Source organism: Muscardinus avellanarius, assembly GCF_963383645.1.
Source record: "Muscardinus avellanarius genome assembly, chromosome: 4".
In the NCBI taxonomy this organism is placed as follows: Eukaryota; Metazoa; Chordata; class Mammalia; order Rodentia; family Gliridae; genus Muscardinus; species Muscardinus avellanarius.
The window spans coordinates 10,660,578-10,683,464 of record NC_137789.1 but is presented as its reverse complement, the minus strand read 5'-3'; the positions used below and the strand labels follow the sequence as shown (position 1 = coordinate 10,683,464).

At 35.6% G+C, this 22,887-nt stretch overlaps 1 protein-coding gene across 2 annotated transcripts in view; it reads left to right on the top strand.

Annotated features, from left to right (window-relative positions):
- The window catches only part of EFR3A (EFR3 homolog A), a gene marked incomplete at its 3' end in the record, with an annotated part of 60,227 nt that extends 39,884 nt beyond the window's left edge, over window positions 1-20,343 (top strand). The window contains exons 13-22 of one of the 2 annotated variants that reach the window (XM_080693936.1): window positions 1,924-2,085; window positions 3,044-3,175; window positions 5,054-5,121; window positions 6,267-6,394; window positions 7,570-7,620; window positions 12,309-12,400; window positions 16,161-16,209; window positions 17,060-17,163; window positions 17,649-17,698; window positions 20,238-20,343. In XM_080693936.1, coding sequence (XP_080550062.1) covers window positions 1,924-2,085; window positions 3,044-3,175; window positions 5,054-5,121; window positions 6,267-6,394; window positions 7,570-7,620; window positions 12,309-12,400; window positions 16,161-16,209; window positions 17,060-17,163; window positions 17,649-17,698; window positions 20,238-20,343 — 942 coding nt within the window. The remainder of the gene's footprint in view (window positions 1-1,923; window positions 2,086-3,043; window positions 3,176-5,053; window positions 5,122-6,266; window positions 6,395-7,569; window positions 7,621-12,308; window positions 12,401-16,160; window positions 16,210-17,059; window positions 17,164-17,648; window positions 17,699-20,237) is intronic. The other variant, XM_080693937.1, reaches the window with a different exon arrangement.
- Window positions 20,344-22,887: the final 2,544 nt, after the last annotated feature.

Genomic DNA, 22,887 nt, shown 5'->3' with positions numbered 1-22,887 from the left:
TAAGACATGTTTAGGCAGCTGTGTCTCACATTACTACCCAGTCTAAAACTGGTCCCTGAGTGTTTTAGGATTATCTTAGATATTGAATCTGTTTGAAAAATGGTCCTGGGGTAGGAAGCCCTTACAATATACCCTGGAAGGATCTCTTCTTCTCTCATCTTGTGAAGTTTGTACTTCAGAGAAAACAGCTGCTCCCACTGAGTACCATCCACTCAGAATATAGTTTCCCATCTGTAAAAGAGCTTGTGTTGATGTAGAAAAAGGCACGTTTTATTATGAACTGTAAAAAATACTGGCATTGTTATTTTAATTATATTAAAGTGAACAACAGTTTAACCAAAAGCATCCCATATCCCTGTCTTTATAACTCCACCCTAGCCACAGGTGGCCATTACTGACTTTTTTATGTTTATGTTTATTATTTATTTATTTATTTATTTTTTTGGTGGTACTGGGGTTCCTGGAAACCCTCCTACCTCCGGGCTACACTCCCAAACCTAATTTATACTTTTATTTGGAAACAGGGTCTTTTAAGCCAGCACGGCTCTCTTGGAACCTGCGCAATCCTCCTATCTCCGTCTCCCAATATTTTTATTTTCTTATGTGGATCATATTGAAAATGGCACACATTCAGACACTGTTTGGTGCCCTCCTCCCTTTCCACTTTCCCCTCTCCCAACAATGAGTGTCCAGGTTGACCATGCTACATTCATACTTATACACATATTTGAATGTAGCTCATCCATTAATCAACCTCAGCCTTCTTATTTCATTTTATTTTTTGATACCAAGGATTGTACCCAGTGGCATTCTACCTCCAAGATATACATACCCCTGGCCCTTTTTATTTTTACATGGAAACAAGATCTTGCTAAGTTGCTGGGGCTGTCCTCCGATCTTCAATCCTCCTGTTTCAGCCTCTCAGGTGCTGGGTTACAGACATGTGCCACTGTGCCCGGCTCATGACTCTTGACTTTTTTTTAAAATGTACTCTGATTGGTGCGCTGTAATTATACGTCATAATCACAGGCACACCGTACTTGATATTTTTCCCTCTGGATCCCATCCTGCTCCCTCCTCCATATTGGCATTGGTATTGATAACTTTATATATGAGCATAGCATCTTTTCACGGCTTCCTTCATCAAGTCTGCCTTTTGCCCTCACCGAATCCCATTCCATATCTCCTGGTATCCTCGTGTATCTGTAGGTCCTTTACTTGAGAACTTAGTTTTGTTTTTGTTATTTTGTGAGAAATGAGCTGTTATATATTCTTTTAAGTTTAGTTATTTTATTCAGCTCTATTAGTAAAACCCATCCATGCGTGTATCTTTAATAGTATTTGTGATATAACTCTGCCACAAGATGTCTCTTTTGTTGCGTCTCTATCATTTATGAACATATTTAGGTTAATACTTTGATTCATTTACACACTTAGATCTGGTGTAGAGAAAAGCCTCTGTGAGGTTCCTGGGAAATTTCTACAATCTAGCACCTGCAGGCATCTTTCCTAGACAGCTCCTGTCCAAGATGTTCATGACAGGAAAGCACATGTCCCCTCAGCACACTATCCCTCATCATTGCCTGGGCTGTGTCACAGATGTATAGGCCATTCATTCCTTTTTTTTTTTTTTTTTAAATAAAACCATAATTTGCATTTTTTAAAAATTAATACTAGAAACGTTTTATTCACATTGGACCTATTTCTTACTTTCTCTTTTAAGGTTTGTTCTTCAACTCTAGTGTTAGGTTTGAGTTGCATACTTACATGTTTATTGATACTAATAAATAAAATACTACTTAACTATCTGATGAAAATTTTATTTTCATGTTATGAAAAAATATAATCACTTTTAGAAGGTTATTTACATATGATATTTGCCATTATTACATCTTAAGCAAAATTATCTTTTTCATCTTTCAGAATGGGCAACAGTTATATCGGCACGTATATTTGGGCTGTAAAGAGGAAGACAATGTTCAGAAAAACTACGAGCTACTTTATACTACTCTTGCTCTTATAACTATTGAATTAGCCAATGAAGACGTAGTTATTGATCTTATACGGTTGGCCATTGCTTTACAGGTATGCTTTTATAACTTTTTACTGAGGAAAACTTTTTTTATGAAGCAGATGCCGTCTCTACTGAGTTGCTGCCTGTAATCAAGGACATAAATTTTGGTACTGAGGTACATAGTTATAGAAATAAAGTACTTGGGAGTCTGAGATGGGAGGATCACAGGTTTGAGGCCAGCCTCAACAATTAAATGAGACTCTTTCAAAATTAAAAAGGGAGGAACAAAGGAAATAACGTGGAGGTAGAATACCCCTCAGTTAGTCTCTAGTACCAAAAATAAATAAAAAGTGCTCAATATTATGATCACATTCATTAATTCTTTTAACAAATGAACATCAACTGTGTTCTAAATATTGTTCAAAGCCTTTAATACTATGATGAAAAGATAAGCACTGTCTCTGTGTCCATACTTTGAATCTAGTGCAGAAGATAGTCATTGAATAATAATTATATATAACATGTTTAATTGAAGTTGTGTGGAATATTAAAAAGAGGACAGTACAAAAGGGCATGTGATTACCATCTCTGTATGTGTGTGTATTTAGGGAAAGTTTCCTTAATGAGACACTAAGTTGAAAGATTCATCCCTGTGGTAGTTAGACATTTCTCCTTTCAGAATTCTTTTTAAAAAAATTGGAAAAGGTAGTACTGGGGGTGGAACCCAGAGGCTCTCTACCTTCGGGCTGTACTCCGAGACCTATTTTATATTTTTTTATTTGGAAGCAAGGTCTCACTAAGTTGCTGAGGGCCTCACTAAGTAGCTGAGGCTGGCTTCGAACCTGCGTGATCCTCCTGTCTCAGCCTCCCAAGCGCGGGGATTACAAGCGTGCGCCACCACGCCCAGCATGAAAAGGTGACATTTTTGTTAGCATTCCAGATTATCTGTGATTTTCCAGTGTAACCATAGGGAAAATGCTGGTGGAGCCTAACAGCTTACCTGTCAGATGTATGTGTTGTTTGCTAAAGGACAGCGCGATTATCAATGAGGATAACTTGCCTATGTACCATCGCTGTGGGATGATGGCCCTGGTTGCAGCATACCTCAACTTTGTGAGTCAGATGATAGCTGTTCCAGCATTCTGCCAGCATGTTACCAAGGTAATGTGTTCACAAAATTCTCACGCTTGAGTTTTGAACAAAAATGACTACTTTTCTTTGAGTGACAATTATTTTCAATTTTGATGATTAATGTGTCAAGTTATTAAGATAATTCTCTAAATTGAAACTATCATTAAGGCTGTAGTATTTCATATTTCCTTTGATGTTTGTTATTTTATTAGAATTTTTAATATAGTAGTTAAATAGAATATATAGTTTTTCTATAGCTTATGCACTTCTGTACTTTTTCGAGTATTATTAATCTTATTTTCTAAATTTTCTTAAGTTACATTGTATTTGATATTGTTGTTCTAATTGCGATCAATTTCAAAAGCTAAATAATTAATGTACCTCTTAGAATTTTATGACCTCTCTTTTAACCACATTTAGATACTTTTCAACAGTAACTTTTAGCTACTTTCATGATGTAATATACATTTCAGAGCCCTAACTTACCTGGCAGAGAATGGCCACTTTTAAAGATATTTTAGTCAGGTGTGATGGTGCACATTTGTAATCCCAGTACATGGAGGCTGAGGCAGGAGGATCACAGGTTTGCAGCCATCTTTAGAAACTTAGTGAGGCCCTTCACAACCTGGTGAGACTCTTTTTCAAAATAAAGAATAAAAAAAATAAGGTGGAGGGTGTAGCTCAGAGGTAAAATGCCCCTGGGTTCAATCCCCAGTATTACAAAATAAGTTAATTAATCAATTAATAGTAAATAAATAATAAACACATATATTTTACCCATCAGAATGGAGAATGGGGTGGGATCCAGAGGGAATCATACCCTGTGTGCATTTAGGACTTTGTAGCACAGTGAACCTCATATGATGTGTATTATAATGCACCAATAAAAGTATAAGAAAAAGTAAAGACTTGGGAGAATGAGACAGAACACAATTTCGCAGCCAACCTCAGCAACTCATGAGGCCCTTCACAATTTAGACCCTGTTTCAAAATAAAAGACTAAAATAGGGTAGGGTTGTAGCTCAGAGGTAGAGAGCCCCTGGGTTCAATCCTGGTACAGAAAATAAAATTAAAAAGTAAAGATATTTGACAGAGATAACCTTATTTTTATGAAATTGGAAGCACGTCATTCAGTCCTTAACTGATGTAGCATTTTGTTGCATTCTAGGAAATAACACTCATTCATTAGAAAGCATCTGAGTGACTGCTTGATGACCACCATTAGGACGATGTAAACGTTAGGAGAGAAAGTGCTCCTCTAAGTTGTCATAGGTCCGTGAAGGACCAGGTCTCACGAGTGTGTGGAGACGCTGTGCGCAGGCTGCCGATTCATGAAAGGGATTTCCAAATAGCACTTTTGAGAAAAATGCATGCACTTATTTCTTTGTAGTAGGTTTTAGGAAATGAATGCATCTTTTTTTTTACTTCATATGTTATTATATTGTCATAATTTTACCTGCTGAATTTTTAAAATAATAAATGTGGAAACAAAATGAACTATATATCTGGGCTAAAAATTTATCTTGAATTCCAAAATAAAGTGACTATCTCATATAAATGTTTAAAGGTGTTGTTTTTTATTTATTATTATTATTATTATTATTTTTTTTTTTTTTTTTTGTGATACTGGAGTTCCTGAAAGCCCTTCTACCTCCGAGCTACACTCCCAGGCCTATTTTAAAATGTTTTATACTGTTTTATATTTGGAAACAGGGTCTCTTAAGCCAGCATGGCTGGCTTTGAACCTGCACAATCCTCCTGTCTCCGGCTCCCAAGTGTGGGGATTACAAGAGTGCACCACCACGCCCGGCCCGTTTGTTTTTTTAATTTTTTCCAATTATAGCAAGGAAGGTCCTAAAAGGTTAGAATTCTAATATTTGTTTTGCTTTGTTCTTGGGTATTTTTCAGGTTATTGAAATTCGAACTATGGAAGCCCCTTATTTTCTACCAGAGCATATTTTCAGAGATAAGTGCGTGTACGTTAATTTATTATGTTTTAAGGATAGCTGACTAGAGAAACAAATCAGAAACTAATGATTGTAGGAGTAAACTGTTGTTATAATTTTCTAATATAATCATCATTCTCTGGTTTTATCATTTAATTAATTTTATTTCCTTGGTATAAAAGTTCTTGCACATTATAAATGTAGACTCATGTACACATGGAGGTAATCTTGGAAAAAATGTTTATTCTGCTTTTTTTAATGTGACCTTTTCTCTTTTTTTTGGTGGTACTGGGGTTCCTGGAAACCCTTCTACCTCCGGGCTACACTCCCAGACCTATTTTTATCCTTTTTTTATTGGGAAACAGGGTTTCTTAAGCCAGCACAGCTGGCTTCGAACCAGTGTGATCCTCCTGTCTCTGCCTCCCAAGCACGGGGATTATAAGCGTGCGCCACCACGCCCGGCCAGTGTGACCCTTTTTTAACTATAGCATTTTTTATGTTTTCATATAGAAATGAATATTCCTTTAAGAGACTATAATATTCTGTTGAAAATTTTCAATAAGAGATAACAAAACCCATAAAATTATGGAACAAAGACTAAGGAAAATTGAGACATTTAATCTTTTATTCTTTCTTTCTCTCCAAAGAAAAAATACATATGAATAATAGTACTTGCATGCTTGATTTGAGTTTGGGCTCTTAAAGCAGATCAATATAGAAAGCATCAGCATAGGATAACACTAGCCCTGTGAAATGAACATCAGTCCTCAGGTGCTTCCCGTGACTTAGCTGGAGAATGGGGCTTCATTAACAATCAGTGAGCTGTGTTTAAATTTTTCCTCTCAGTATATTTAAGCTAGCATGAAAATCAAAACCAACATTAATGTTTTTCATCATCTTAACATTCGGGTATCAGCAGAGCAGTATAAGGTTGAATTACTGCCGGAACATTACTGGAGAAAATCATAGCAGCAGGGTTAATATGGCCACATAATATGTGTTTTTAAATAGCTCAGATTAACTTTCAGAAAATATACTGACTTTTTATTAATTACATTTTAACTCCTGTTTGTATTAGGACATTGAGAATCTTCTTTAGAATGTTTTACTTATTCACTTATTTTTGTTCAACATTAAATAATAACGAATGGTTGTTGTTTTAATCAACCTGACAGGCTTCCAAAGTCTTTAGAGAAGCATGACAAAAATTTGTACTTCCTGACCAACAAGATTGCAGAGTCACTAGGTGGGAGTGGGTACAGTGTGGAGAGACTGTCAGTACCCTACGTGCCACAAGTAACAGGTAAGAGCAGGAGACTCACAGCTCTTCATTTTACCATTGGTGATGTTTCATTATGTTTCAGTTGTTTCATTTCACAATTAATACTGAAAATAAATTATTGGTATGTATACAGCCTTTTTTAAACTTTTTAAATTATTTTTTATTTTCCGGTTTTGCTTTTCAAAACCTTAAAAAGGTCTCTAAAGATGTAGATGCAATTTAACCAAACACAAATCAAGTGCTGAAGAGTTTCCGTTATTCTTAATATTTTATTATATTCATTTATTAATGTACCAAATATTGTCCTTTAAGCAAAGGAGCAGAATGAAGTCTTTCTTCTTTATGTAATATTGCATTTAACTTATTGAAATTGTTTAATGAGTAATAAGTGATGTGTGATTATCGAGCTTAATGAATTGGGAAACATTTGCATTTGAAACAGTGCAGACTGCTGCGTAATTAAAACTGCAAACAGTTTAGGTTGGGAAGTTTTTCATCCACATTATATTTTCTTTCCTAAAATAATTCTGTAATGTTTGAAAACAAAAATACATGGTGTTTTGGATTTAAATTTTGCTTTAAAAATTAAAATAAAAGAGCCAGGCGTGGTGGCGCACGCTTGCAATCTCTGCACTTGGGAGGCTGAGACAGGAGGATCGCACAGGTTCAAAGCCAGCCTCAGCTACTTAGTGAGACCCTGTTTCCAAATAAAATATAAAATAGGTCTGGGAATATAGCCTGGAGGTAGAAAGCCTCTGGGTTCCACCCCCAGCACCACCAAAAAAATAAAATAAAATAATTTATTGTACTCTCATTTTCAGTTCTTGATTATATGAATATTAAATTTGGTGGAAGAACGAGTTTTTCCTTTGGGATACTTCTGTTCTATAAAAGAATTAATTTGATTTTAGTTGGTTAATTTTCTGTATTAATCACTAAAAGCATTACATTTTGTGAATAACCATCTTTTTTATAATCTAGATCCAAAATATATACATTTTTACAATGATAATTCACAGTAAAGTGTTAATAAAAGCTTTTGCATTATCTCTTAACCTTCATACTAGAAAAGAGTCTCTTCATGATTTCCTTGAAGGAAAAAATGCTAAGAATAAAACATTAGTACAGCTGTGTAATTTAAAGAGATTTTTTTAAAATGACTTTTAAAATATGACATTCTCATAATTTGGGTTTAGCTCTCTTTCCTTCCGGCAAAAAACCTCAAAAACCCAAGCACAAGTACAAAGGTAACCCAGCGCAGTGCAGCCTGCCGTGTCCCACCCTGTCCTGTAGGAGCGCAGCTTTTAGAAAAGGCAGCAGTGCCTGTGTGCTGTAGAGTTAATGTTTCGCTACACTTTGTGTTCCTTCCTTATAGCCATAGTTGATTTCCCTTTTCCTGCTATTACCTTTTACCCTGTTTCTTTAACTCTTAAAAGAGAAAGCTGATACTGTTTTAGTAAATGATTTGCTCTTCCCTGTTGCCTACCACCCATAGAAAGATGTGTTCTTTCTCCTAATGTCTCATTATGGTTGATTGGGGATTCTGAATAGCTCCATGTATACCTGATTATATAACTGCATAGCAATCCCTAGACAACCAGGATATTTCTGACTAATAATGACTTTGGTGATGTAGAGCCAGCCTGTGGCATGTGTATCCTGCCTTGACATAAAAGGAGTCTGAAGAAACAGTGGTGTTTATGGGATAATCAGCTACCAAATTTTCTTTTACTGTAAAACTATCAGATATTTATTTATAAAATTAAAGGGATTTAAGAACAATGTAACAGAAGTATGAGCAAAATATACTTAATTTGTGCCTATGCAACCTTAACATCACCACAAAAACGGCCCTTTATCATGCAGCGTGTGCCAGGTACTTGGATAAGCTTCTTACTCATTTTCTTATTTTATAATTGTTTGTTTGCATTTGAAGACAGTGAGACTGATATTAAATAATCTGAGAAGTTAACACAACAGATTAACTGCTGTTCAGTTAGGTCTTTGATAAGTCTTGTAATTTTGCTAACTATTTTGTATGAGCTCAGATTGTTCAGGCATCCAGAATGATCTAGATTGATTAGATTGATTTGTTTTCATTTATTCCATAAATCTCAACTGGATGCCTAATACATACTGGACACTCTTGTAACTTTTAGATGTTAAGATGTTTAAGATGTTAAGATGCAGTCATATCTTTAAGGACTAAAATCTAGGGAAGACATACATATGAACAACTGAAACATAATGATAACTAGTTCCAGAGGAAGAATAATGATCAGCCTAAAGCTTATTGTACTATTGGTGCCTGCCATATAATACATGATCAGTAAAGGTTAGCTTATCATAACATCTTCATTCTTTATTTTATCTCCAGTCAGTGTAAAGTTTGAATGGTTAGTATATGTCTAGGTATGTACCAAGTATTGCTCTGGCTGGATCCTTTAGAAGGACCGAGTAGCTAGAGGTAAATGTGCACAGCTATTTACGTGTTTAATGAGTGCCTCTCGTATGCTTTGTGTGTTAGCTGTGAAGAAACAAGAATGGGCAGGACAAGTACAACCCCACTTAGGCTGTATAGAGCCCATGTCTTTCTCAGTGGGTTTACACTTGAACCACAAAATATGGAGGGCAATTTGAAGAATCGTTTTCTTGGCTTTCCCAAGATAAAACTACCAGTATTATTCTCAGTGTGTAGGAAAGGAGTTAATTTCATTCACAATTTGTCTAGTTGAGCAATTGCAATATTCTTAAAGGCTGTAACAGGGAAGCTTAGTGCATTCAGGCAATACTAGGAGAGTATTTGATCCAGGTTTGATGGACCAGGATGTCTTTCAGAGAAAAAAAAAATCCCTAGGTTGAGTCTGAAGTGTTAAGAAAATTGAACTGTGTTCCATGCAGAAGTAACAACATTCATGAAAGGAGGTAGGAAAGAACAACATTTGTTCAGGGAATTAATATAATGTTGGTCTATCTGGAGTAAATTGAAGGAATGGGGTTGGGAATTTTATATACAAGTTAAACAGTATTAACTTTATTCTGAAAAGCAGTGGGTAGACACTGAATTATTTTAATTGGTATAATATGGTCATAATTTTGTTTTAGAAATAGTCATAGTTTAGAAAATTGGGGATGGGGTGACCATTTAGAAGATTCTTTAGTAATCCCCACTAGCTATGACATGGGTAGATTCTAGAAAAATATACAGTAGAAGCTACAGCCATTTGATGGGTGTAGGAAGACAAGAAGAAAGCCAGAAATTATATTTCTAACCTGGGCACTTGGGTGAATGGTATAAAATTTAGAGGAAGAGCAGGATTTGTCACCTAATTTGCCTGTTTTTGTTTTTGTTTGTTTGGAATACTAGAGATTACCTCTGGGCTACACCACCTTCTTTTCTTTTTCCTTCCTTCCTTCCTTCCTTCCTTCCTTCCTTCCTTCCTTCCTTCCTTCCTTCCTTCCTGAAACAGGGTCTCACTAAGTTGCTATAGCTGACCTTGAGCCTGTCTCAGCCTCCCAAGTTCTGTAATTACAGGAATGCACCACCATGCCCTATTTCTCCCAGCATCCTCTACTTCTCCATCACAGTTTTTCTTGTGATTTTTTTCTACCTGTTTAACTGTAAGCTGTATGAAGACTTGGACTCTGTATTCATCATTCTGTCCCTGACACTTGACATGGTCTCTGAACACCTGAGTATAGAGTATAGAGTACTGAAGTAGAAAGTAGGAATAGAAAAGAATGCATAGAAGGAGATTTTAATCACAAATTCAAATTTTCATGAAGTGTTTAATCATAAAGTAGGCTAGGAATAGCTGTGGGTTTGATTTGCAAACCGAGTAGTTGTTGGTGGGATAATAATTATAAAACTTCAGGGCAAATTTGCAAACATAGATACAGCATTGCAATGCAGAGAAAGTTGTTCTGAACAGGTAATAGAATTATAAAGGAAAAGATTTTGCTGCTGAATATGAGTGATTGAAAATGGTGGACAGATTTTAATCAAATCAGCAAATTTATTTAATTCATAATTTTTAATGTACTCTAAACACTTTCTCATAATTAGTTCCCAAACTACCATTTTAACACTAGAGTTAGTTGACAGCTTTTAACTATTCTGTGGGGAAATTAAAGATGTAAGGGCAAAAAGCCAGGCATGGTATCACATACCCATAACCCCCACTACTTGGGAGGCTTAGACAGGAGGATCAGCAGGTTTTACAACAGAATGTAGTGAGATTCTCAGTAACCTAGCAAAGACCCTGTTCAACAACAACAACAAAGGGCTCAGGATCTAGCTCAGAGGTAGAATGATTCTGGGTTTAATCTCCAGTAAAATCTAAACATGCATACAACCAATCTCTCTCTCTCTCTCTCTCTCTCTCTCTCTCTCTCTCTCTCTCTCTCTCTCTCTCTCTCTCTCTCTCTCTCTGTTAGGCTGAATACCTTAAAGAAGTTAGATACATATTTCTTTTGTTGTTGACATGTTTTGCTTTTTATTTACATTAGATAATGGTTGTTAATGTTGACGTTCTAAGTGCCCATTTTGAAAAATAAAAAACCAGTAGCTGTATTTCAGTCCACATCATCAATTTTATTTTTTAATCTGATTCACAAAATTTAAGTTTGAGAATGTGGCAGATATTCTAAGAGACTAATGTCCAAAGAATACAAGGACTCAGCGTCTTCAATAACAGGGGAACACATTCTGTTAAAAAAAAAAATAGGGAAGAGCTAAAGAGTTCTTAAAAAGAGAGGTACAGTGGCCAACAGATACATGAAAAATGCCTCAGTGCTAAATCATTGAAGAAAAGCAAATAGGAACCATAAGAAGGTAACATCTCATACTGTTTAAGATAAGTGTTAAGGATGTACAGAAAAAGAAACCCTTTTACATTGTTGGTGACATTGTAAATTATAAAAGCCATTTGGAAAACAATAAAGTGAAAATAGTATTACCATACAATGCAGCAATCCCACTTCTGGGGGTATACCAAAAGAATTGAAATCAGTTTATTAAAGAAATGTCTGCATTCCTGTATATATTGCAGCATTACTCATAGTAGCCTAGCTCTGGAAACATCTATATGGATTACGAGATTAATTAACTTTAAGTGTGCTCTATATACATATACTATTTGACCTTTAAAATTTAAACAGGGAAATGTGACCTTTCTGACAGACACAAATGCTATCTGATCTCGCTACTTGCAGAAGTAGCGGTAGAGTGGTGGTTACCGAATCTTCAGGGAGATGCAGGGATGGACATTTGAGAAAGGGGAGAGATTAATCCACAATGCAAAGTTTCAGTTGAATAGGAGGAAGCACCAATGTTCTATTGCGTTCAGAGTAACCCTAATTAGCAAGAATGTGTATTTAAAAATAGCCAAAAAAGGAATTTTAAATATTCCTCCTTATCACAAAGAAAGGATAAATATTTGAGGTGATAAGACATACTAACTTGCCTGATTTGATGATTCTACAATTATAAATGTATCAAAATATCACATTGTGCCCCATAATTATATACTATGATTTTACTTTACTTTTTAATTAAAATTTTTAAAACTTTAAGTCTGAGAACATACTTCTTTATATATTTATAACAAACAAGGAACTTAATTTTCTATTTTTTAAAGAATCTGAGCCGGGCGTGGTAGCGCACGCTTGTAATCCCAGCATTTGGGAGACTGAGACCAGAAGATTGAGGTTCACAGACAGCTTCAGCTACTTAGTGAGGCCCTTCGTAACTCAGTGAGACCCTGTTTCAAAATAAAGAATAAAAAATTGGGCAGGGGGTGTAACTCGGAGGTCAAATGCCTCTGGGTTTCAGCCCCAGACCCGGAAAAAAAAAAAAGAATTTGAAGTAGAGTTTATAAGTAAAATCAATGTAACATTTTTAATAAATAATGGGGGGAAACAATTTTTATTTTAGATGAAGATCGTCTTTCTAGAAGAAAAAGTATTGTGGACACTGTATCCATTCAGGTGGATATTTTACCCAACAGCCTTCCTTCTGATGATGTGGTAAGTTGCTGCAAATTCATGGTAAAATAGTGTCTTGAGATAGACAATACTTAAAATTTTGCCATCTACATTTACAAACAGGAATAACTGCAACTCTAAATTATCCCAAAATAAACTAAATTGTTAGTACAAATTAACCTGATCTAGCCTGTGTATTTATGACTTATTTTACTGAATTCGTTTTAGTTGTCTGTAAAGATACATAAACATAACATATTTTGTATTATTAGATTTTTTGCATTGTAATTCAGTATAGTAAAAGGAACTGTAAAATAGAACTAAGTTAATATTTTTTGAGAAATATACAGCTTGCTATTAAGGTAGTAGGCTCTCCTAGATTCTTTCTATTTTTAAAAAATTATGAAATATAAATTACAGGGACAAAGGAACTTATACATCCTTATGTGAAACAAATGCTCACAACCTATAGAAAGTTTCAAAACTTCACTTCTCAGTAAAAATTCTCATTATTTTGGACAGTAAGTATGAGTGAGCTCAGCTAAATCAGTAAGCTTTGTGCTCCTCCAGGGGTGCCGCTGTGTGAAACCCCGTAGATTGAATGGGCTCCTCCTGTTTCAGTAGAGCACAAGAATGTTCTGTCCTGAGTTATTATGAAGAAAAAATAGCTCCTGTTCCCTAGGATTCAGTAAACATATACGTATGTATTGATGGCAGCAAAGTAAAAGTGTGGAAATTTCTAACTCAAGTCAGTCTCTTTAAAGTGTATCTGTTGTTGCCTTCCTAGGTATTTTGTAATTTTTTATTACTACAGTATAAACAGTTAAAGGAATATCCATTTCAGGAGAAAAGGGAAGGCATTTGTCTGAATTCATGCTCTTGTTCTCCTTTATGTTGCTCTTTGTTCCCCTCCTTTTTCTTCAATCCCTATAAGTTAATTTGTTTTCAAAGATTAAATTAATTTCTATTTAATTTATTATTTATAATTCTTTAGAGGTCAGGGAATAGCCAGTTAACATCTTCTATACCATTCAACTTTCTTTTGTATAGAATTAATTCGTTTTGTTAGGAAAATATTAAAGAGTCAAGAGTATTTAAGAGTATTTATTTTACAAATTTAGGCCATTAAGGCTGCTTTAAAAAGTTTCTTACTAAGCAGGGAGTGGTGACACATGCTTATAATCCCAGCATTTAGGAGGCTGAGACAGGAGGATCGCGGTTTGAAGACAACCTCAGCTACTACTTGGGCCCTTTGCAACTCAGTGAGACCCTTTCAAAATAAAAAGAATAAAAAATAGGGCTGGGGATGTAGCTCAGAAGTAGAATGTCCCTGGGTTCCACCCCCCAGTACCGCAAAAAAAAAAAGTTTCTTATTAGTTTACTTAAAAGAAATCGTCTTCCCTAAATTCACCTCTTTTTTCAAAGCTAGCTTAATTTATATACCCCTTACTAGTAAGGAGGATTTCTTGCAATGCTGTCTTTTAATGATTATGAATTTGCTGCTATGACTTTGGAGGGAAGAAATACATTCACTCTTAGATTTAAGCTTGTCAAACTGCAATGTATTTGATTGGGTGTTAATGTTCTACCCTCCCTGGCACTTAAAACTGTTGAAAAGAATCAGTCTATTTTAATAAAATGAACTGAAAAAATATTTGCACAGAAATGTAGGGGGAAGATTTACCCTCCCTGGCACTTAAAACTGTTGAAAAGAATCAGTCTATTTTAATAAAATGAACTGAAAAAATATTTGCACAGAGATGTAGGGGGAAGATTTTTGACAAAATTTCACACTAAAAACCATTAAAATACTTATTAACTTTAAAGATTTTTTTGTTTCCCTTAAATCTTAAGTGTGAGGCATCTTTGTCTCACATTGAACATATGCAAAGTACAATCTAGTATCGCACTTGTTTGAGTGTATTTGAATTTCAAACTCAACCATGTGAAATCTGCTCTCATGTATTAGAAATGGTTACTCAAATACCAGAAGACAATATAAAATTATCTTCTCCACTAAAACTAATAGTATCATAGCACGGATCTGAGAAATTCATAGCAGTTCTTCACCGATTACTGGTGAATTCTTACTCAAATTTTAATAAGTACAATGTAGTATTATAAAAAAAAAGAATGTTGGCCTGACTTCTTCCGTGTTCTTTCTCCTGTACTATAGTTTCTCAAAAGTCTGAGGCTCTTGTCTAAGAAAAACAGCATTAAAGTACTAGATTGCTTCTAGGTGTAAGTAATTAACCAGCCAAAGCCTAATCTTATATGTCTGCTCCAAATATCTAGAGCAAAGCAACTGAAGATTCCTAAGTCTAATCTGACTTCAACTAGAAATGTGAGCCCTCAGTAGAAAAGCGGAGGTAGTGGAGCTCTTGCTGCTTGGTTTCCAGCTAAAGCCTTTGTATCACAGAGAAGCTAAGGTGCAGAACACGGAGTCTTTTGCTTACGTTAGTCTTGCTGCCTTAGACTTAGCAAAAGAAGCTCATGAGCTAAAAGTAGGGATGATCAAAATCCAGGCAAGTACCCATGTATCATTTCTTAATTTTTATTCAGTGATACTATAGTAACTGGGTATATTATCTCTTCATCTGAAAATATTCTGGTGCCACAAAAAATATTATTGGCATTTTTATTATAAAAAGTATTATTGGCCAAGTGTGTTTGGCGCATGCCTGTAATCCCAGTACTTGGGCAGATCACAGGTTTGAGAACAGCCTTAGCAAATTAGTGAGGCCCTCTACAACTTAGTGAGAGCCAAATAATATCATTTGCAGGGAAATGGATGGAGATTATGTTAAGATAGCCAGTCACAGAAAGTGAGAGGGTCAAATGTTTTCTCTCATATGCAGGAACTAGGGAATAATTGAGATGACAGTGGGACTTCAGGTGATGGAGGAGAAACTCCAATGGAACTAAGGAGGTGGTCTAGGGGAAGGGGGATTAATGAAGGAATCACTTGCATTAACATTTGCATATATGTGAATACCAGTGCCAATCTCAGTACCCTGTATGGGGAAGTGGGGAGGGAGCCAGGGGAAAGCCCACCAAGTTCTGTGCCTGTGTGTCACCATTACATTATGAAGTAAGACTAATGCACCAATAAAAGTATTTTAAAAATCATCCAACAGCTGATTTCATAGCTTCTGCATATTTTAAGGCCAAAGGTATTTGAGAGTCCAAATTAGAAAGTATTTATGGAAAATAAAAACTTGGTAGTTGCTCCTAGAAAATCCAGAGTAGACTTGTTTTAATATAGTAATCAGCTATACTCATTGTACATTTGCCAAAATAGTGATTCTTACTTTCAAATCATTTAAAATCTTAGATTATTTTATTTTTTATTTGTAAACTATAGGAAGTTTACAAAACAATTTTAGAAAGTACCAAAACTCTAGAGGGCTATAGAGTACTTAGTTCTCATGTACCACATGGCTAAAGGTATACTTTTGTGTAACCTCAGCCATGGCTCTTGGAAGCACCCGATCAGGAGACTGATATTGTTGCACGTGGCATTCCGGAGCCTGCGTTCTGCGATTGGGGTGGCTCTCTTGCTGAGGCCGTGCGCATTCTGCTAGTCTGATGCTAGTCTGAATTGTTTGGGGGAATACTGCAATAGGCAAGCCACTATGGTAGCCAACAGCAAAGTGAAGACTACTTCATGTTTAGAGGATAGGCACAAATCAGCAACACAAAGAAGAAAGACAGTTGTGAAGTTCCTAGATGACTTATAACTGGAGGAAGCTATTATTTATATTGACTCTTCTTAACTCTTGTACATAAAATGTCTTTCTAGGTTAGTAACACTGAAGAAATCACCTTTGAAGCATTGAAGAAAGCAATTGGTGAGATACTGTGTTCTTGTTAGCTCTGCTAATATTTAACTCATCTTTATTTTGGTGTTTTTATAGTAGTCAGAATAATGGAGACAGCATGACCGAAAAAAAAAAAAAATCCAAAAACCTCTTCTCTCTGTAAATATATCATGTATTTAACTTCATTTTCAGGCTATGAAATTTTTCTTGCCTCATCTTCTCTTTATTCTTAAGCAAACACAGTTATATCAGTGGTATAAAGACATAGACTTTTATTTTTTACTGTCACACACTTTAGCAAGACCATACATATATTAGCTTCAGATTGACAAAAAAAAATCCCTTTCAAGTTGTGGTAAGGCTCAGACAATGGGATTCCATGGGATCCAAAGGACCCCATCTGTATTTCAGTTATGCCACTCAGTGTCAAGATTCATTTTAATAAATAGCACTTGGTATGTACAAGAGCACAGTTAAAAGTTAAGTCATTATTTACGAAAAATCTTAAGTTTTTTCACTTGTAAGAAGTTATCATTCTCCCTGCTCCTTCTCCTCCTCCTCCCCCTCCTCTTCTTCTTCTTCCTTTTTCTTCCTTCCTCCCTCTCCCCTCCTTTCTCTGTAAGAGAGTCAGAGGTACTCTATGAAAGAGAGCCTTGAAACTTTAACTCTTAGATTTTTAATTTTTTAGTATGTTTATATTTTTACCCTTAAATGAGATATTTTAGTAATGTTATACCTTTTGCATTTTTCTTCATAACAGTAGCCCTTCAAATTTAATCTTCTTTTTTTTGGTTTATAGATCTTTAGTTCTTATGGTTATTGGCAGGCTTTTGTGAAGCTCTGTGTTCCTTTTGATGGGTCTTTGTGAATTCTTACGTAGATACCAATGGAATGGAAGAACAGGAAAAGGAAAAGAGACGTCTTGTGATAGAGAAATTCCAGAAAGCACCTTTTGAAGAAATAGCAGCGCAGTGTGAATCTAAAGTAAGTGTGGAAAAGGCGGGCAGTGAGGCTTTGGGGGACTCTCTCCTGGTCAGTGGTGAATTCCACGCTTCAGACAGATGAACAGAACACAGGGAAAGCTATCAGGTGGGGACCATCAACTCTGAAAGCACGACCACAAAGCCTGAGAGGCTCCTCCATGTGGAGTGAGCTGGTAGGATCAGCAGGTCCCAGTCTAAATCCCAGTGACTGTTTTATTTATTTTTTAATTTTTGGCTGTGGTTTTCAGTGACTTTTGTCTTGGTTATTTTATGTGTATGTCAGTTTGTTTTTAGCAGTGAGACTAGGAAAGGAAAAAATAGGAATTTACATTAAATTCCAGTAGGTGAGACTGCTAAACCAAATCATGAAAACTTTCTGTACTTATAGCCTAATAATTATAGCTATGCCTTGTTTAGTTATATTTGTATTATTACATATTGGGAAAATTATAAATCCATTTTTAACTTTTCCCCCCTCCTTTACAGGCAAATTTGCTTCATGATAGACTTGCTCAAATATTGGAACTCACCATACGGTAAGGGTTTTGTTATTACAACAGCAGTAACAACAAAACTAAAACTACTGGACTCCCATAATTTGTGACTGAGTATGTTTAAGTGATTGTATTTTTCTTTGAGGACTAACAGGATCACAAGGTGGCCTTTGTCAGGGTGGTCTCTGTTAACTACATGCAGTCTGATTCCAGTTTCTGTCCCCTGGTCTTCAGCTTTTCTAGCTCCTCTTTTAGGTCTTTCCTTCCTTCATGACAGAAGATCCTCATCCTGATACTGTATTTTATCAAAAATTATTTTTATTCAACCTTTTTGACTTGTGGTTTAATATGGCCCCACCTCATAGTATTTTTCTAGGGCAGTGATGATTCTGCCTGTCCTAAAGCTGCTTAAATTGTTGAATTTCCTTGCATTTCCTTAGACCCTATCTGTTTGAGTTCTGTTATGACTTATGCTCCAGAATATACAGTGTCTAAAATACTTAGCTTATTCTCTTTCTATTCATTATTAAGTAATGCAGCACGTGAAGAGGGAGAGTGAAGCTCAAGGGTCTCTGCCAAGAAAGAACTTCTGTGCAGTCTTTTTTTTTTTCTTTTTAGTCTTGGGGATGGAGCCCAGGGGCATTCAACCTCCTAGCTACACTCCCAGCATTATTTTTTTTATTCTTTATTTTGAAACAAGGTCTCACTGAGTTGCAAAGGGCCTCACTAGGCAGTAGCTGAGGCTGTCAGCAAACCGTGATCCTCCTGTCTCAGCCTCCCAAATGCTGGGATTACAAGCGTGCGCCACCACACTCGGCCTTGGCTTCAATGTGGAATCTGGCCCTTGTATAAGGTGGTCCAGTAGAGGAGACACACATCTCTGTGCTTCTAGAAGTTTGTTCTATATCAGCCATATCTTTTATAGTTTTTATTTGATTAAGTCTGTTTTACTTCAACCCTTGAATCTTACAGATGTGTTAGGTGGAAGAGACTGGTTGTCCACTTGTTTTTTTATTTTAGCTTATTTTCTGCTTTCAGCTAAATGCATATCATTTTGCTGCCAGGATCACTTTATTTCTAGGCACTTTCCCACTGTTCCTACTAAGAAGAGAATCACTTACTTACAACATTTCAGAAATAGGAGCTATAGACCTGGAAAATTAAAAGAAAATTGCTGAGTGAGGACATTTACTTCTTGATGTTTTACTAGCTGTAAAACTGTAATGATGACTAGATCTTTGTCTTTTATTTCTTCTAATCCTCATCACAATCCTGAAAGGTAGGTAGATAATATCCTTTTCATTTTGCAGGTGAAGATATCAAGGCTAAAGTAACTTTCTGAAGGTGAAGTCAAACTAGAAATCTATAACCCATGTTCTTAGAGCAATGTTGCTCACGATCACTATGTTGCATTTAGTCACACCAACTTAATATGTAGATATAACTTTTTTTTTGTAGTACTGGGAATGGTACCCAGGGATATTTCAACTCAGAAACTTAGAGACCTTGTTTAAATATACATATATATATATATATATATATACACACATATATGTATATATATGTATATATATATTTTTTTTAATATATGATTTAATATTTTCAACTAAGTGTTAGAACTAATTCAGTTTTGTTGATACAACTACCACATCTTAGCATTTATTGAATGCTTACTACTAATAGTTAATATTTATTGAGCACATACAATGTTCTAGACACTGTGCTAAGTATATCATTTCACTTACTATTTATAATATACCTAAAAAGTGTATAGTGATTGTTGTCATTCACAAGTATATAGAGGGCTTTTAAAAGTTAAGTAGCCTATCCAAGGAAGTCACAGTTTTGGGATAGCTTACCTGTCATAGAAAAGCTAAACTAAAGGCACATTATGTGCCTGTAGAGTTTTCAGTCCTGTATGGGATATTTTCTCTTGTTAATTTGCCAGCTAGAGGAAGGAGTTTGTGCTCTCCAAAACAGAAGCCAAACAAGTCTTTTCTTTCCTTCACAGTCACCTACCATTTTCTTTCCTTCAGTCACCTAGCACAGGAAAAAAATCATATGACAAATCATATGATAAGTTTCTTAAATTGGTAAGGAAAAAACATCTGGGTAGGAATATATGCAATGGATTCAAATTATAAGTTTGCATATTCAAAAACTTCTGAGGAAAGGCTGGGGTTTAGTCACTGGTAACATGTTTTGGGCCCCGTCCCCAGCAGGGGTGCGAGGAAGGCAAGGAGGCAGCAGAGTGCGCACAGTGAGGTGAGGCAGTGTGACAGACCCATAGGAAAGGCCCCGAAGGCACCACAGGCACACACACACACACACACACGTCAGTTTAGAAGAAGGCGCGTGCATTTTAGTTGAGAGGTGTATGCAGAGCTGCTTATTCTTAGTGTGCTTCCTACTTCTATGCATTATTATAACTACAAATGTTAACATTCCTGGCCAGCACCTAACCACGTTCTTTCTGCCATTCAGGACTCTTCCTTGCTGTTTGCAGGTAGTAGGTTGAGTACGCTTGGAGATACATAGTTTTGAGTACACCTGTTGACAGTGCCGTGTGCTTCTCTTACAGTCCTCCTCCCAGTCCATCAGGAACACTGACCATTACTTCTGGGCATGCCCAGTACCAGTCCGTCCCCGTCTATGAGATGAAGTTTCCAGATCTGTGTGTGTACTGAGTGGTTCGTGAAGACATCAGCATAGGACTTAAAAGCCTGAAAGTCAAAGCCACATTGTTTTCAGACTTTGCTTAATGCATATCGACATATTTAAAAATGATGATGGAATTTATCTTTAACCAAATGCCTGGCATACCACATTAGAAATTTGGAAACTATATATGGTTTAGAGTACTTTTAAAACTAGATTTATGCTATGTCAGTTTGTTTTGAGGTTCCTTTTGGCTTTTAAAGTTAAATATCTATTGGTCTCATATTATTCCATGTTAAAGCAGTGTATTTTAAACTTTTCACAAACATGTATTTTTTTTTAAAAATTGAAAATGTATGAAATGTCTACTGTATTTCTTAAATGTCTGCACAACTTCTCAGAAATAGAATTGTCTTTATTTTGGTTATCTGCAAAGGTAAATATATTTCTAATCCTGGGATTGTAACACGGTCATGTGGCTTTCTGTCCCCATGCTTTATACAAGTAGTGCTCCACTTCCTTCCAGTCATCCACTGTGATAATGTGTGGTGAGCTCTCTTCAGTGTGTTCACAGTAATGTGACATTTAGTGATTAGTATTCCTAGATTACAACCCTAAAAATCGCCATACTTTAAAATAAAACGCCTAGTTCTTGTAATACTGTGTCTTCTTCCCAGAATTTGACTACTCGAGAGGCTTAGAGCTTACTCTTGCAGTACCGAACTGTGCAATATTTTTTACATCATAAGATGTATATTATTAGTATATAGATTGTGCTTTAAAACTATAGTAGTATTTTGCTGTGGTTCCATTAAGTAAATAAAGCATATCTGTATATTTAGTATAGAAAAGAAAGACATTTAAAACAGCTACTAGTTCACCTGTGAGGAGTCTGTACATTTCAATTTCTGTTAAGAACACATCAATTTACATTTTTATATTGAGCATTGATTTAAATATTTATAGTCAAATTCCTCAAATGATTTTTAATTTGTAAGATTGGGACCAAAATGCATATGTATCTTTCTTTGGGATTAGTTACATTACATTCAAAAAGAGTGTCTGTGTTTTAGCAATTAAGTATGCTAAGATTTATCAGTGGAAACCACTTTTGATTTAAGCTACCTAGGCCACACAGGCATTCTGCCTCATGCATTTTAGTAAATTTGATCAAATGATAAAAATGAAAAACTTTCTTTGCAATTAGAAAATTATCTTAGGACATTTTCATAAAATTACCTATTCATAGTTCTACTTTTTCAGATTCAGTGTCTTTTACATACAACAATATACATATAAAAACTTGTAGCTCAAAAAAGTTTGGTTTTGGCTTTTGTTTTTTGTTTTAAAAATTTCAGTGAAGCTTTGGGTGTTCTAACTGTGTTTATGGTTGTTTGGGTACCTTCTATAGAAACAGAAAAATGTTAAAGAAATGATAATTCAACAAGCAAACTTTTTGAATATTTAAACCAAAGTGCAGCATCTTGATAAAGAGTCTAGTCATTTGCACCTATCACATAATACCGAGACACCTGGGCTATTGATCGCAGTAAAGAAAGGAGACCCTGCTTTCAGAGAGGCAGTGCAGTCGCCCTGGGAAACATCTGGCCCCTTGCCGCTGTCTTGGAGCTTCCCTCCTACCAGGCACAATGTGTCAGTTGTTCATAAGCCAAGCTTTATGTTTTCTCAAGTTTTCTTTTTTTCCCCTGTATTTTTAAAGAAGGATATTAGTTTTTGACTGTGCGTTTAATCCAAGCAGGGGGACATGCAAAAACAATCATCATCCACTTGGATGTCATTTTATAAATTAACACTGTGTGCTTTTGTATGGAAAATATATATATAATTTAATAGTATAAGAGAAAAATATATATTCATTTGCACTCATGCAAAACACAAACTCTGCTTTAAAAATTTTCTTCTTTCTCAAGTGATTAAAAATGCATGTATTACATGAAAAGGAAAACTGTTGCAATTAGCTTATCATACCTTTCCCTTGGTCTTTGTAAACTGTTGCTTTGGGTTTTCTGAAGGGGGGGTGTCATATTATTACTACTTTAAATCACAGTAGACATCTATACATTCTAGATCCAGTAGACTGAACTGGTCTTGTTGGCAAGGATTCCCCAAAATGGATCTTTTCTCTGGTTGACTGTTCCATGCCTGGGGACTAGGCAGGCATACTGCATTGTATCCTGTTCAGATACTGAGACTTTAGTAATTTATTGAAGCTCATTGTATCCCCATGTTTGGTAGATTCATAAAATTTGTAATAAATTGTTAACCATTTTCTTTTTGCTGTAGAAAGTTACTTATATTATTCTTTTGCATGACATCGAACATTTAACATTTAAATGTTCCTCTTATATTTGGGTTGCCTATGGCTACTTATATAGAGTTTGATTGGATTTCACCTAAAAACATTACACACACACACACACACACATACACACACACACACACACTTAATATTTCTGGACTCATTGTCTTTTACAGCGACACCACTGTTTACCAGCAGCTAACTTCCCATTCCTCAAAATGTTTCTTTTCTTTATGATTGAAGATGGAACTCA